Source organism: Gracilinanus agilis, chromosome 4 (genome assembly GCF_016433145.1).
Source record: "Gracilinanus agilis isolate LMUSP501 chromosome 4, AgileGrace, whole genome shotgun sequence".
Lineage (NCBI taxonomy): Eukaryota > Metazoa > Chordata > Mammalia > Didelphimorphia > Didelphidae > Gracilinanus > Gracilinanus agilis.
This window is the reverse complement of record NC_058133.1, coordinates 480,742,703-480,759,777: the sequence shown is the minus strand read 5'-3', so window position 1 is coordinate 480,759,777 and position 17,075 is coordinate 480,742,703. Positions and strand designations below refer to the sequence as shown.

The window sequence follows — 17,075 nt, the reverse complement described above, 5'->3', positions numbered from 1 at the left end:
TATTCCTGTAACTCATTTACTTTTATGTTTATGAATTTAGATGTTATTTCATTTGGGCAAACATATTTAGTCTTGATATTACTTCATTGTCTATGGTACTTTTGGCAAAATGTAGTTTCTCTCATTATCTGTTTTAGTTAAGACTATTTTTGCTTTTTCTTTGTCTGGGATAATGATTGCTACCTCTGCCTTTTTTGCTGTGGCTAAGGCATAATAGATTCTGCTCCAGATTCTTATTTTTACTCTGTGATCTCTGTTTCAAGCAAGTTTATTGTAAAGAATATATTGTTGGATTCTGGTTTCTAATTCATTATGCTATCTGCTTCCATTATAATGGTGAGTTCATCCCATATTCAATCACAGTTATGATTACTAATTATATATTTCTCTCCATCCTTTTTTTCCTATTTATCCTCTCGTCTCTCCCTCTTAACCACTCTATCTCTCCTCAAGAGTCTATTTTGCTTCTGAATAATACACCCCTACTATAAGTCCCTCCTTCTCTTATCCTTTCCCCTTCTATTTCCCTGTTGAATAAAATAGATTTATAATTCAATTGATTGTATGTTATTTTCTCTTTGAACAAATTACAATGAGAGTCAGGTCCAAGCATTTCTGCCCACAAGCTCTTTTTTTGCACACTTCTTTTATGTGAAATAATTTCCCATTTTTCCTCTTCCTTCCCCATTCTCCAGTGTTTCCCTCTTTGTTACCTATTCATTTTTTTTGAGATCATCCTATCACAGTAAACTAACATCCATGCTCTCTGCCTATGTATACTTCTAATTGCTCTAATAATGATAAAGTTCTTAGGAGATGAATATCATCTTCATTTCTTAAAGTATATAAAGTTAAACCATATTAAGTCCTTTATGATTTTTCTTTCTATGCTTCTCTTGAGTCACATTTGAATGTCAAATTTTCTCTTCAGCTCTAACCTTTTCTGTAGAAATTCTTGAAAGTCTTCTATTTCACTAAAAATCCATTTTCCCCCTTAAGGATTGCACTCAGTTTTTCTGGGTAGGTTATTGTTAGGTTGTAATCCTAGCTCCTTTCTCTTCTAAACTATCATATCCCAAACCCTCTGTTCCTTAAACATGGAAGCCAGTAAGTTTTATGTGATCCTGACAGTGGCCCCAGGACACTTGAATTGTTTCTTTCTAGCTCCTGAAATAGCACTGGGCAAGTCACTTGATCTCCTGTCTCCATACCTGGAATGTATTCCCTCTTAGAATTCCCAGTTGTCATGAAAAACCAACTCAAGTACCATCTTCTTCATAAATCGTTTCATGGTTCTTGCCCACTGCACTACCCGATTGCTAGAGCATTCACTCCCTAAGTAGTTCTGTATTAATTTTGAATGTGTTCTCTTTATAATCATATGTCAATATATGTACATATATATGTATTTTAAAAACCTTACCTTCTGTCTCAGAATTGATACTAAGTATTGGTTCCAAGGCAGAAAAGTAGTAAGGGCTAGGCAATGGGGGTTATGTGACTTGCCTAGGGTCACACAGCTGGGTATATATGCTTAATCCTGACTCCCCTATGCCAGAATTTAATCTTCTTGAGAGCAGGGACTATTTTACTTTTGTCTTTGTATCCCCAACATCAAACTTGGTGCTTTGCATGTCATAAAAACTTAATAAATGCTTGTTCGTTGATTGTTTAAATGATTGTCACTGTCTCTTCCAACACAAGTTTCACTCATTTATGTCTTTCCCTTCCACATCTTTTTTCCACACACTCTATACCACAAAGGTGCAATTTCTAAGATTTATAACAAATAAAAAGTGAATAAATCCATCAAGAAATATACAATAAAAAAGAAATGGGCTGTTAACATGGCAACAGGAAAAGATCAATCCGACAACCATCAAGTATTTAAGTGCTATAGACAGTCCTAAGCTCTAGGGATGCAAGCAAAAATAGCCCCTGCCCTTCTAATGGACTGACCAATGAGACAGACTTTGTATTTTGCTGGTGATGTCTCCTGGTAGTGTCAAGAGAAAGTGAATTACCTTAGCATATTGGGAGAATATCCTGTGATGAACTTTGAGAAAGACATTGACAAGAGTTGCACAGAATGAGAAGGCATGTATGTGTTGATATCTGCATTACTGAAGGGGGTCACCCATGCCCATGAGATCATCCATTTATTTGAATAATTACAAAGGAAAGGAGATTATTGTTGTTCAGTTATGTCCATCTCTTAATGAGTCCTCTCCCCAAGGAATTTTCTTGGCAAAAGTACTGAAGTGATTTACCATTGCCTTCTCCAGCTTATTTTCAAGTCAGGAAACTGAGGCAAATAAGGTTAAGTGACTTAGCCAGAATCATGCATCTAGTAAGTGTCCGAGTCCAGATTTGAATTCAGGAAGATGAATCTTCCCAATGTCAGGCCCTATATTCTCCCACTTTGCCACCTAGTTGTCCCTTAAAACTTCTAGGGACACTTTTTTTTACAGTTCTTTATATATGTACATAATTTTAAAATCAGAAAATCTCAAAGTAGAAAATTTTAGAGCTGATAAAGATCTTAGAAATGATGACAAAATGCCTGCCCTCTGATCCGGCGGTACCATTGTTGGGATTGTACCCCAAAGAGATCATAAATAAACAGACTTGTATGAAAATATTTATAGCCACGCTTTTTGTGGTGGCAAAAAACTGGAAAATGAGGTTATGTCCTTCAATTGGGGAATGAATGAACAAATTGTGGTATATGCTGGTGATGGAATACTATTGCGCTCAAAGGAATAATAAACTGGAGGAATTCCATGTGAACTGGAAAGACCTCCAGGAATTGATGCAGAGAGAAAGGAGCAGAGCCAGAAGAACACTGTACACAGAGACCAATACACTATGGTAAAATCTAATGTAAAGGACTTCTGTACTAGCAGCAATGCAATGACTCAAGACAATTCTGAGGGACTTATGGTAAAGAACACTATCCACATTCAGAGGAAGAACTGCAGGAGGGGAAAGAGAAGAAAAGCAAGTGCTTGAACTCATGGGTTGAGGCAGACATGATTGGGGATGTAGACTTGAATCTACCACACCAATGCAGCTATCAACAATTTGGAAATAGGTCTTGATTGATGACACATATTAAAATCAGTGGAAATGAGCATTGGCCATGGGCAGGGGGGGGGAAAGGTTGGGGGGTCAAGGGGAAAGTAAGAGCATGAATCACGTAACCATGTTAACTTTTCTAAAAAATAAATATTAATAAATGTTAAAAAAAAGATCCTAAAAAAAAAGAAATGATATCACATCCAACCCCATCACTGTACAGAGAAGGAAACTGAGACCCAGAGAAAGTCAATTACAAGATTTAAATTAATATCAATGACTCCAAGTATTATATTTTATAAAGTTTTTAATAATCACTTAAAGTAGAAAGAAAATAAACTAAAAGAAATAGAAGTTAAAACCTAATTATCTAACAAAAAGTAAACCCATGTGAATAAGTTCTCTAGCCCACTTAGCTGCTGTGATCAGTTAGCACCTAACATGAGAAGGAACATGGAATACTGGGAGAGAGAGTCCTGGGGAGCAGATTCTAATTACACAATGATTGTCCTGGTATAGTAGCTAACCCCAATATGTTCTGCCACATCAAGGAAGGACTCCTTCATCATCAAAGTAATTCCAGGGTTCTTCCTTACATCTTGGTTTCCCCACTCCACTTCTAAAGGTTTGGCTAACCTAGGAATAATTAGTGACTTCATATGTATAATAAATGAAGGAATGTGGCCCAGGTACTGTTATGTAGAGATTGCAGCATGGAATCCCTGCAAAATACAGGGTCAGCCTCACCCAGAATTCCAGGCTGACCCTGTATTTTGCAGGGATTCCATGCTGCAATCTCTACATAACAGTACACAGGGGTAATAACTGGTTCATCTAGCCTTTTAGTCTTTTTTTTTTTAATTTAAATTTATATTTTGAATATTTTCCCATAGTTACATGTTTAGCCTTTTAGTCTTGCTTCTACCTTCATTGGCATGCCATTCAAAAAAGAACAGTAAGGTGAGCCTTTGAACCCCAGTCCCCTAAATAGCTCTTGTGAATTCTGTGGAAGAGTAGCCAGGAAGGCAAAGTTCATGAAAAACAGACAGCAGTTAGAAGGAATTTACCAATCCAATCCCAACTTATGTAGCCATCTGGGGCTAGGGACCAAGAACCAAGAACTAGATGAGGAGAAAGGTAGTAAAAACTTTATCTTAGTCTAGAATATTGGGATGATGTATATGGAATACTTAGCTGGGAGGTTTAACTATCTCTGCCATAGATAGATTTTTTTTATTTTAACCACTGCAGTCCAGTAGATGGTAGCAAAGAGCAACAAATAGACCTTAAGAACCCAAGAAGCCAGTGTCCAATAGATGGTGGCAGAAAGGATGGTCAAGGGACACAAGACTAAGGAGACAATGTAACTGAGACTAAGGAGAGTCAGAGAGAGCAACTAAGTGATACCACCAGAGGATATTGGCAGTACTATAGAATCAGCAATATGAGTTATAGGAACCCTATCGTAACCTTGGTCTACACATGCCTCAAAGTGCATGCTTTCTCTATGTGATTCTGATCAATATATATCTTATGTATGCACCCTAAATGTATGTTCCTATAGCCACATAAATCCTTGGCAAGTGTACTTTCTCCACACTAGTAATATAGTCCACCATAGAAAAGTCAATATAGAAGAGTGGTTTTTGTTTTTGTTTTTGTTTAGGAAAGTAGGGAAATCTTTTCTTGTCTCTATGTTAGCTATGTTATTTAATTAAATGCTGTTTGCTCTGAATTACTATGCCATCTGACTTTTTGGTAAAAAATAAATAGGTACAGGCTCATGATTATGGTTTTAACCCACAAATGCATAGCATTTCTAAAGGCCCCCATATGAGGGGTGGCCTCACAGAGGTGTGAAATTAGAATCTGTTACCCTAAAAACTATGATCCCCAGTAAAGCTATGATTCCCAGCAAGACTGCAATCCCTAGCAAACATACAATTCCCAGAATCCCACTCACTTCCTGTTGTAATGTGCTAACGTAGACAGGAGATAAATTGGGTGGAGTTCTGTGTCTAGCTCTTTTTCCTTCTTGTGGTGGCTTTGGTGGAGTGGCTTTTGAACAGGTAGATTAGCTTGGGCATGTGGTTTTATTTTGTTAGATAATTACTTTTTTATTCCTTTATTTCTAGTGATTATTAATAACTCTTATAAAATATATTTGAAGTTATTGTATATTAATTTTAATTTTACATAGGTAATATATCAGAATACTTCAACTTGACACTGTAAGATTAAAAATTAATATCTAATACTCCAAGTATTATATTTTTTTAAAGTTTATTAGTAATAATTTAAAGCAAAAGGAAGTATAAACCTCAGTAAAGAAAAAGAAATTTCCCCAAACATGCACGTGGGAGGAAAGAGTGTGGGCTTATGGCAAATTTATAAACAACATGTGAAGATGCAATGTGGATGAAGGGAAAAGGATTCTGGGTAATGTAGTTCAGAGGTAAAAAATTTCTAATTACACAGCACATGGGTCAAATGAAAAGCTGTCAAACAACAACCCTTTCTTTCTCTATATTCTTTCAGACTACACTACACAGCATTTCAGGGATGTTTTGACACATCAAAATTATTCCTAGGTTATCCAAACCTTTGGAAGCAGAATGGGAAAAGGAAAGTTGCAAAGAAGTACCCTGGGATTATTCTACTACTGAAGGGGTCCTTCCCTGATGCTGCAAGAGAATGGTGCAGTAGAACATTTAGACCTAGCTACTGTGTTGGGATAGTCAGCATCACACAATGAGGACTCATTCACTCATTGCATGTTAGAACTAAAAGGATCCTTGGAAATAATGCAACCTAAACATCTCCTTTGACAAGTCAGGAAAATGAGGCTTGATAGAAGAGAAATAATTTCCCCTAAACTCACTAAGGACCTTTCTAGCTCTCAAATTCTAATTCTCTGCTTTTGTTCTGTCTGTGTTTCCATGTGAGTTTGCTAGGCTGAGTTGGAAAGAATAAAGCCTCTCGTCAGGTTAGAAGAGTGAGTGATGATTTTATCTCTGGTATTTGATCCTTTCAGTGTGAAGAGGAGTGTGCTTTCACCTTGTACCCCAGTTGACACCTCTTTAGATCTTCTGAGTTGGGCACCAACCTGAAGATATAGGGTTTCTACCTTTGGCTTAAAGCAGAAGAGTCCAATAATTTATGATGCCCAAGAACCAATAAGAGTCATAGAAGACAAAGGAACTGGAGTTAAAACATTTATTTGCCTTAATTTAGATAAGTTATGTGCATTCCAAGTCAAATAGGCCCATGTTGCCTTGACACCCAGTTCGAGGCCAAATGAGGCTATACTTCCATTTGCAAGTATAGTCCAAGTAATAGACATGTTACAGAAACTGGAGGTTTTAGACCCCTCAATAAATAAGACACAACAATAGCTTATTGAGACCCAGGCTAAGCTTCAGAGTCTGGCAAAATGATCAGTAAGGGACTGGTGAATAAACAGGGCTTTAGGATGCCCAGGTACCTTCATTCTTTGTGGAAGTCCACTTTCAATTCAATTCAATTCAACAAGGATTTCTCATTTCTCTGTTATATACCAGACAGTGAAATTGGTGCTGGGGATACAAGACAAAAAAGGCGAGGAAGCCTTCCCTCTCCTCATGGAGTTTACACAAATCAAGGACATAGACAATTAAATATGCAATATTTACAAATGAAGGGGGAGTATAGTGGCAACTGGTAGAATTGGGATAGTCTTCTGGTTAGAAGTAGCCCTCAAATGTGGCTTTTAATTGAGTTTTTCTTTTTATTCAAGTAATCCTGAACCCATTTTTCTTCAAAACGTGCACAGATTATTTTGCCTTTCCTCCTCAGGGTAAATCTGTGAATGGATACAAAGAGAAAGTCTTAAGACTATTGTCAGAAAAGAAAAACCTCATATATACTCAGACTTTATTCCTAACAAGACAGTGAGATCAAATCCCTCAAGGGTAGCATATATGGGAGGCAAAGTTAATCTTTGAACAATAAAACAGGATTCTTATGTTTTCCTTATCACCCCCACACCCCACCCTTCCCTATAGGTCTCACCTGCCTCTCCTGTCCTCCCTTCTCATTCTCTAATTTCCCAGTTTCAGTTAATAGATGTAGCCTCTCATATCTGCTTTACAGAATGATACCAATGTGGGAACCTAACCCTCCCCCACCCAAGAATATGCCCTGATGGGCCCTTGGGGGCTAGTGCCCCCACTAGAATAATGGAGGATGACTAAATGAGCATCACCCCCATTCATGCCCTCCACATATGAGGCAAAGTCCTTTATTTCTCCCCAGAACTTAACATCCCATTGGCCTTCTCTTCCAAACCCCAACCTTCATCACAAGTCCTCCTAAGCCTTTTGATTTTTCCTTTTCTCTTGCTATCAGTTCCTTTCTTCATGCCACCTCCATGTCTTAGCCTCATACATATGGATGGAACATCAGAACCCAGCCAGCCTCTTTATTTTACTGAGGAAGAAGCTGAGGCTCAGAGAGCTGATTTGGCTTTTGTAAAGTCATAGGGATAGCAAGTGTCAGAAGTAGGATTTGATCTCAGGTCTTCTGACTCCTGAACTAATGTTCCTTCTACACTGTCTTTTCACTTTATCTGACTTCTGGCTACCTCAAAGAGACTATTCAGAAGATCTAAGCACCCTTCTCTCTCAAAACTCATTAGCCTCTCACCTGGCTCCTCAGCTTCCCAGAGTTCTATATGTAAACTTCAGAGCAGGGTACTGGGGGGTGGGGGGGACCTGTTCCCACTCTCCAGTGTCTATCCTGGAGCTTTGATCCCATTGATCTCCAGGGCAGAGGAACTAATTCTAAGCTGAGGGACACTCTAAACAACTAAAAGTGTTCTTCTGTTCCCTGTTCTCTTGGCTGTCCCTTATTCAAGGATAGTTTCATTTCAGGTGGAGGCATCGACAGAATCGTCATCAATGGGGAACTATGGATAGGACAGGAAACTCACTTCACAGCCTTGTAGGAGCAGGAAGAGCTAGTGAGCTCATAGCTTTTGATGTGTGAGTATGAAAACTTCTTCGTCTGGAATTCATAGCAGCAGGTGGTCCCCGAATCAACCACTGTAAGGAAATCAGAGAAGACAATCTGTATCCTGCCTCTTTCTGAAGAGCTAGCTCACTTCACCAACTACATTGGGGTGGTGTGGGCATCTCCCATGCTGCGCCCTACTGAGGGTTTTCTGGGCAGGCTACAAGGGCAGCTAGACAAGGAATCAGCTTCCTTTCCCATTAAGCAGTTGAAATGAAGAAAAGAAAATACCTAGGGGAAATTGCCTGCACCTTGCCTAGATAAGACAAGAGGCTCAGAACCCCAGGGCTGCTCAAGCGTTTGCCCAAACTATTGGGGTGAATCTTTACCACCTACATAAACCAAAATGGCAAGTTTCATGTTGTGCAAGATGCCATGGAAAGGGAATGAGAAAATATAGCTTCTAACCATGCAAAGCACCTTTCACTTAATAACTATGGAAAATGGAGCAATTCACCAAACCTCTCTGAGACCTTCAGGATAAAATAAAGTAATTGGACTCAGTATAAAACTTAAGACTCTTCCTTCTAGCTTTATTTATAAGTCCATCAGCCACATGGAGAGTGGACCAAAGAGGTCCCCTTTCTCTAGGAGGTGGCCCCTTCCTCCTTATGTCTGTCATAGACCCTCACCCACAACCTACTCCCAGCCCAAGTTGAGAAGTGCCCTCTTCTCCTCTTTGATTTTCTCCTCTTCAGAGGAAATCTTGACCAGGAATTAACTCAAGGGTCTCTGGGGAAGTCTCCCTGATGTAGGGATCTGTTCTGCTCCATTAAGAAGTGGCACAGAATCAGGGAGAAACTAAGAAATCAGCCTCATACTTACAACTCTTGCTGACACCACCTTCCAACCACATTGTAACAATCAGAAGACATGCCAGGCACATGACAGGGTATCGCATCTTGGAGTGAGCTGTGGCTTCTGAAGATGTTGAACCTTCAAGTTCTGCTGGCTCTCCATCTCCCCAGGTCTGGGGTATTTATATACAGTATTTGGGGTTTTCCCTGCCCATCCCTGCAGGGGTGGGGGGACTGACAAAAGGAAAGGAAGTTACTTATGACGCAATGACCACATGGAAAACTCCTTTTTCCCTGCGAGGAGAGTAAGACTCTGGGGAAAACTTGCCCTCAACATGGGACAGATAAAGATCTTGTAGAGATATGTGATGCAGTTAGGTACCGGGTATAGATAAGTGGGTGTGGTGAGAATCAACACTGGGGGAGGGGGGCAGTGGGAAGGAGTAACTACCTATGGAAGTTGCCTTCTCTTCTTTGTTTTTCCCTTCCTTCTCAATCTCCCCTTTCTTCTTCCCATTAGAAGTGTAATTCAGGTTGTCAGTCAATTAACAAGCATATACAGAGCATCTACTCTTAACCACACACTTTGCTAGAATTTGAATGTACACAAAGATTGTAAAAATTTAAATTAATAATACCTGGGTAATGTAGTTCAAAGGTACAGCATTTCCAATTACACAAGATAAAACCATCCCCATCTTTAGAGAGCTTGTATCTTATTGGATTAGGTGGAATATTTACATCTAAACATATATAAAATAAATACAAGGCAATTTGGGGGTGATGAGAAGACATTGGAATGTTCTAGTGGTTTCTTCTAGTACTCTATTCTTGACCACCAGTCCATCCCATAGACACAACACCCCAATATGTGAAACATTGAATAAAACCAATCCACAAGCATTTATTAATGTGCCTACTATGTGCCAGGCACTTTTCTGGTTGCTGGGATACAATGATAAAAATGAATTCAATTTTGCCTTCAAGGAACGTTAGGTTCTATTGGAGGAGACCATATGTGTCCATATAAGTATATAAAATACAAAAAAGTAATGGGGAGGAAGGAAATTCACAACTAGAGGGATCAGAAAAAGTCTCAAGCAGAAAATGGTTCTTGAGCTAATCTCCAGCGGGGGCTTTTGATTATTGGTTAGTCAACTCGGCCATGTCCAAGTCTTTGCCACCCCAGCAAAAATAGTGGAGTGGTTGCCATTTCCTTCTCCAACTACGTGGCACCAGAGATGAGGAAACTGAGGCAGAATTAAGTGACTTGCCCAGAGTCACATAGGTAGTAAGCATCCAAGGCTAGATTTCAACTCTGGAAGATGAGTCTTTGTGACTCCAGATCTCATACACTATCTCTGGTGCCACGTAGTTGTCCTTAAAAAGGGTTGAGAATCTTAAGAAATAGAGGTAGGGAACAAGTATATTCTAGGTGGGAGCAGAGTTGGGAAGATGATGAGGATGCCTGGGGTATGTACACAAATATGTGTGTGTTTCCACCCATTTGTGTCACCATTCACATATATGTCCATGTATGTGTGACAGAGAGGTGAGCACTATTGTAGACTACCTCATGTCAATGACTCTTTACTCTGAGGATTTAAGGCTTTAAACCTCTTTTGTCCATCCATAATCTCAGGGGATTTTCCTTCTCCTCTATTCCCTCCAGCATCTTTCCTTCCATCAGAGGGATCGAATACCAGCACAGCTGCTCTAAAGTGTTTCACTGGGTGCAGAGTTCTGCTTTGGGCACTAGAGGGCATAAAAACCTACCCCATTTCCCTTCTCTGAAACAGTTTTCATGTAGGGCTCTTTGGAGGGAAGAGGAGCTAAAGCAGTAGATGCTGAGTTCTTTTGGGGAAGCAGGGTACTTTGAGCCTCTGTGGGATGTTCAGGAGTCAGATGACCTAGGGATTTATATTCCAACATTACCTACTTACTCTTTGAGGACTGTTGGACTTCTGGGCTCTTTTTTTTTTAGCCTTAAGCCTTTCATTTGAAGGTGAGAATTGGTCTCAGAATCAAGAAGACAGGTTCAAGTCTTCACTCTGACACATACCAACTGATCAAGCTATTTAACCTCTCAGTGCCCTGGGCAACTCTAAGACTAAATTGCAGAGCAGGTGCTAATCTATATTTGTGGGGGAGTTTCCTGGCAGGGGGTTTCCTGTAATATTGAAATCATAGTTTTGAGTAAAAAAAAAATTAGACATTTCTGTTGCTAAATCCAGGTTACTGTGGTCCCAAGTCAGGGGCTCTCAAGGAAGAAAATACAATATCAATCAATGGGAAAAGACAAGAAATCTAGCAGATAACTAAATGAAATCTGGGAGAGGAGGAGTTTCTTTGAAAGGGAAGTCCATTCAGTGATAGGAAAAATGAATGACTTAGAGCCAGAATGGACCACACTGATTCAGAAATTACTTTCCTATGAACACATTCACATATACATTCCCTAAGGTTACATATTCTATGCCACTAGACAAGAGGGAGTAGATAGATATAAATTCAGATGAGCAAACTTGGGATGTAGATTGGGGAATGAATGAAATAATTAATCAATGAATCAATGAAGTGATGCTATGTTCTACTTGTTCTTATCCTCCAAGTCTAACTCCTTCCCACTGTCAATTAAATGACACAATGGATAGGGCACCTGATGTGAACAAAGAAGATGCAAGTTCAGATTTGACCTCAAAATATTTAACTTCTGTTCACTTCTGTTTTCACATCTATAAAATGGGAATAAAAATGGCATCAACTTCTCAGGCTTGTTTTGAAGATCAAATCAGATAATAATTATAATGTGCTTAGCACAATGCCTGGCATCTAGTGCTGTACAAATTTTATTATTATAAAGATTCTTCCTAACTCCCTCATCTAAAGCTACATACTGAAACATAAATCTCTTGTTTTTATATCACTTTGTTTTCCAAATATATCCCTCCTCCATCCTATCTCCATTAAAATACCTTTTGTAACAAATATTTATTTAATTCCTTTTTTTAGATCTAATTCACTTCTGCTCCAGGTCTATATCTGCCTCTTCTCTTCTGGATATAGGAATATAAGAAAGAGAAGAGACAAGAGGAATGGAAAAGGCAGAACAAAAAAAAGGAGAGAGAATAAAAAGGATAATTGGACTTGGGAAAGAGGAACCCTGTGTTCTAGAGTAGTTTCTTTCACTAATTCCTTGCTGTACCTTCAGAAAGTCTTTCTCTTCCACAGAACTCAGTTTCATTGGTAGAGGGGAGGAGCAGATTTTAAATAAATATAAAAAAATTTTAAACCTTTTATTATTTCTTAATTTGATATTTGTTACTATTTTTATTTTACAATGAAGTTTTTTATTTTTTTAGTTCAAAATTATCTCTCTTCAAATATCAATATTTCCACTCCATCCCCCCTAAAGAAAAGGGTAAAGAAATAGAAAAGATATATGCTGTAATCTGCATTCTGAGTCTCAATTTCTCCATCTGGAAGTAGATAGAGGTTTCATCAAAAGTTCTTTTGGGTAGGTCATTATATTTAACAGCATTCCTACATCTTTCAAAGTTAATAATCTTCTTCACAATACTGTCGTTACTATGTAGACTATTCCCTTGGTTCTTGTGGGAAGCCGTTCTATGTATTAAAACCTTTGGAGAAATAGGATCAAGTTTAGGGCCTGTTATCTGGATTCCCTACGTGACCAATTCAGGCTGAGGCAGTCTTTGTGTTTGGTCCTGGTCACCTGAGCCCCAAAAGGCTCTGGTACCAGCAGGTAGGTTAATCCAAAATCAACTTGATCCCTCCAAGAAGGCTATTAGGAGTCATTTAGAGAAACAGAGTCTGTAACAGATATTTTATCTGGATCCCATTGCAAAATCATCGGCAAGTAAAACTGTGTGTATGATTTTCTGCACTGCATGTCAGGATGCAGACTGAATGGGCCATCTAAGATAAAAATCTGAGGCTCCTCTTTTGACTCAGTCTTTGATCCCCACCTTTTTTACAATTCTTATTGGAGAGCTTTGAAGTGGCAGACCAGCATCTACTGATTCCTTTCCTAACAAATGTTAATTAGATAAGAGTGCATATTCAGATTAGAACTGGCTCCTTTAGGATTTGACTGGTGAGCATCTCCCAGGGATATTTCCTCTCCTGGAATTATCCCCTCCTGAAATTGGGGTTTGGAATTTGACCATTTGTCTTTGCATCTGTATTCTTTAGACTTCAATGGATTATGCGTGACTTATTGCCCCTTACCAACTGTGACTTCTTTTTACTTGAGAAAGGTATATAATAAACTTCCATGCCCGCAGAATTCAGAACATCATGGGCTAACCACTAGTCTAGTTGTTCTCATATTTTCTTTCTCCTGCCTTAACCATCCTATGCCACCACTCAGGACCCCAAAAAATCATATAGAGGCATGGCCCCCTATAGGTTCTTCTCATTTCCCTTTTCATCAATTTATGCCAACCTTCATAGGTTTCTCTGAGGCCATACCCTCCATTATTTCTTATAGCACTAGTATTCCATTACATTCATATACCATAACTTGTTCAGCTATTCCTAATTAATGGGCATTTCTTCAGTTTTCAATTCTTTGCCACTAAATAAATATTTGTGTACACTTGAGTTCTTTTCTTTTCTTTGATTTCCTTGGGGTATAGACATAGTAACAGTATTGCTAGTTCAAAGTGTATATACAGCTTAATAGCATTGAGAATGGAGTTCTAATATAACAAGTCATAGAAAATATGACATCTGAAGTAATGAGACATTAAGTTACTTACCCATGGACATGCAGACAGTATGATGGGGAGTCTTGAATCTAACTATTTATGAATCTAAGAGTGGGATGAAGAGAAAGGGGAACTCTAAGATCCCTTCTAGCTCAGAAATTCTATGAGTCTATGAGTGGAACAATAACAAGTTTTTATTAAGATGATAGACATTGTGCTTAAAGGTAAATATGGCATTCCTTATTCATGCCTTCAATGGGTTTATAATCTGTTTGAGGAGAAGAGAAAGGTACACAAGCAACTATCTTGCATGTTATAAAGTAATGAGTATATAGGAAAGACACAAACTTCCAGGAAACCAGATATTTATTCACAATGAGAGATCTGGGTAGGCTCCATGGTAGAGGTAGCATCTGATTCAAGCCTTGAAAGAAAAATAAAATTGAAACATCAAGAAATTAGGAGAAGACAAAGGCTGTAGAGCAGAGAGACTACTGCTACACTCTCTCAATACTCCTTTTTAAATACTTTAAAATAGTACCTCAACTTAAACTCTGAATCAGTAGTTAACAAAATGTCAGGGTGAAACTTTCTTCCAATCCAAGACAATGTAGGAAATCTAAAGGAGAGATCTATGACATGGGGGTGGAAAGTGGCCCAGAGCCCAGGTGAACACAACACCAGTAGTGGGAACAGCAGCAGTTTAGGGAACTCTTAAGCCAGAAACAGTAAGGGGAGTGAGCAGTTGGTCAGCAAGCGGTTACAAAAAACCACTGTGCTAGCACTAGTTATAGGAACAAATGATTGACAACTCCACTGCTTATATCCCAATTCTTTTTACATTTGGAGGAGAGAAAAAATTGCTTTTGCTCAGAAGACAAAGGTATAAAAATGAAGCAGTGATCACACCTAATACTGGATCGCACTACCTTAGAAATACCAAAAACTTCCACACTGTCAGAATGAAATCTGAAAAAAGAAGTTCAAAAAAGCCTGAAAGTTTAAACACACACACACACACACACACACACACACACACACACACACACAAATAGCAGGAACAAAGCTCAGTTTTAACATAAGTTCAAAATCAAGAATAATCTGGGGAAAATGATCAAACAAGAGGCAGGAATGTAAATTGGACATGAGCAAAACAAAAATTCCTGGAAGATCTGAAAAACTATTTTCATAATCAAATAAGAGTCATTGTGGGAAGACTGTGGATATGAAGCTTTTTCACCCTTCTAAAATTCCCCGCAAAATAACCAAAAATAATTCTATAAAATCAACACTAAAAGCAGCAAAAAAGATAGGAGTCCAAAATAAGGCTGACAGCTAAGGACAACTAGGGACAAAGGTTTGTGACTTCCCTGGCCTCAGTCCCACTGCAAAATGCCTTGGGAGGATTTCCAGGCTAAGATGGCTGCAGAGTAGTAGCAAGGGGCTCTTTCTCCTCACCACTGACCAATGTGAAAAGCCTCAAAAAAGTCAAGGAGCAGAATCAGGTGATGGAAGGAGCTCTACTGCAGGGTACTGACTCAAAGGTAGGCAGGATTTGGGCACTTCCATGCTATAAGGGGATAAAACTACTCACACCAAAGAGCAAACTAATCACCCCTCTCCCATTACACCTGCCACACCAGAGTCAGAGTGAGTACAATCACTAAGTTCTTGGTGGGGGTGGGAGTGGGGTTGGCTGAGGACACCTACCACTGAGAGCAGCAAAACTCAGGACCCCAGAAGGCTGAGAAATGCAGAGGCTGGGCAAAGAGACAGGCAGAGAGGGGCTTCTCACAGCAGATGCTGCTGAGACTTGAAAAATAGCCCCAGGGCAAAACTGCTGAAGCTCTATACACAGAAAGCTGCCTACCTTCCTCAGGCAGACTTCTGGCTGAGAAGGGAAGAGAAAAGTAACCTAGTGATGCCTAGCAATGCCCAAGAACTATAATCTATAACCATCAAAAAAAAATAAGAAAAAGCCTTTGACTCTGGATAATTTCTACATAGAGAAACAACAAACTACCAAGAAGATAGCAGAGGATGACAATCAAGCAAACACATTCAAACTTTAAAAAAATGGAAATTGGTCACAAGCTCTCTAAGAAAACAGGCTGGAATTTGAAAACCAAGTTAAAAAGATAGGAGAAACTTGGCAAGAAAAGTGGAAAATAGTTCAAAAAGAAAATAATAGTTTAAAAGACAGAATCTTGCACTTGGAATTATAAGTCCAGGAATCAAATGAAATGATAAGCAAATTGAAGACCTGCTGGAAGCCACGAAAATCAGGATAGACCAGACAAAAAGGAAAATCAAAAGATTATAACCAAAAACCAGTCTTTAAAAACTAAAATTGGGCAATTAGAAGCTAATGATCTCATAAGACAGTAAGAATTAATAAAGCAAAATCAAAAGACTGATGAAATAGAAGGAAACATGAAATCTCTCACCAAGAAAATGAATGACCAGGAAAATCAATCTAGAAGACACAATTTGAGAATCATTGGTCTACCTCAAAACCCAGAAATAAACATAAATCTTGACATCATACTACAAGAAATTACCCAAGAAAACTTCCCTGATGTTCTTGAATAAGAAGGCAAAATAGACATTGAAAGAACCCATAAATCACCCTCTACATTAAATTCTCAAAAGACAACCCCCAGAAATGTAATTGCCAAATTCAAGAACTTCCAAGTTAAGGAGAAAATATTACAAGAAGCCAGAAAGAGACAATTCAGATATCAAGGAATGCCAATCAGGATTTCAGAGGGTCTGGTAGCCTCCACATTAAAGGACTTCAAGGTTTGGAATATGATATTCAGAAAGGCAAGAGAATTACAACCAAGGATCACCTACCAATCAAAACTGACTATATACTTCTAGGGGAAAGTGTGGACATTTAACAAAATAGAAGATTTCCAAGTATTTGTAAAGAAAAGACCAGAACTAAATGGAAAATTTGGTGCCCAAATACAAAACTCAAGAGAAACATGAAAAGGTAAACAAGAAAGAGGGGAATTTTTTTTTTCTTAAGAGCTTCAGTAAGGTCAAATTGTTTATATTCCTATGTGGAAAAATAATATTTGTAACTCTCAAAACTGCATTCACTGTTGTAGTAGTTAGAAGAATTATCCAAAGGTGAAGATCGGGGTACTAAGTGATTTAAGATTATATATATATATATATATATATATATATATATATATACATATATATATATATATATATATATATATGTAGGTATGTGTGTGTGTATGATTTAAGTAATTTAAGATTTAAGATTATATATTTTTAAGATAAAAAAAGTGATTTAAGAGTTAAGATTATACACACACACACACGTGTGTGTGTGTGTGTGTGTGTGTGTGTGTGTGTGTGTGTGTATGGGGGGAATAGAAGATGGCTCCAAGAGAAACTA

The 17,075-nt window shown here is 38.4% G+C and overlaps 1 protein-coding gene across 1 annotated transcript; it reads right to left on the bottom strand.

The window, feature by feature from the left end:
- Nucleotides 1–6,813: 6,813 nt before the first annotated feature.
- On the bottom strand, nt 6,814–9,028 carry LOC123247237 (C-C motif chemokine 13-like). Its single transcript, XM_044676055.1, has 3 exons — nt 8,953–9,028; nt 8,048–8,159; nt 6,814–6,919 (listed from the first exon to the last, which is right to left on the bottom strand). The coding sequence occupies exons 1-3, from the start codon at nt 9,026–9,028 to the stop codon at nt 6,814–6,816; spliced, it is 294 nt and encodes a 97-aa protein (XP_044531990.1).
- Nucleotides 9,029–17,075: the final 8,047 nt, after the last annotated feature.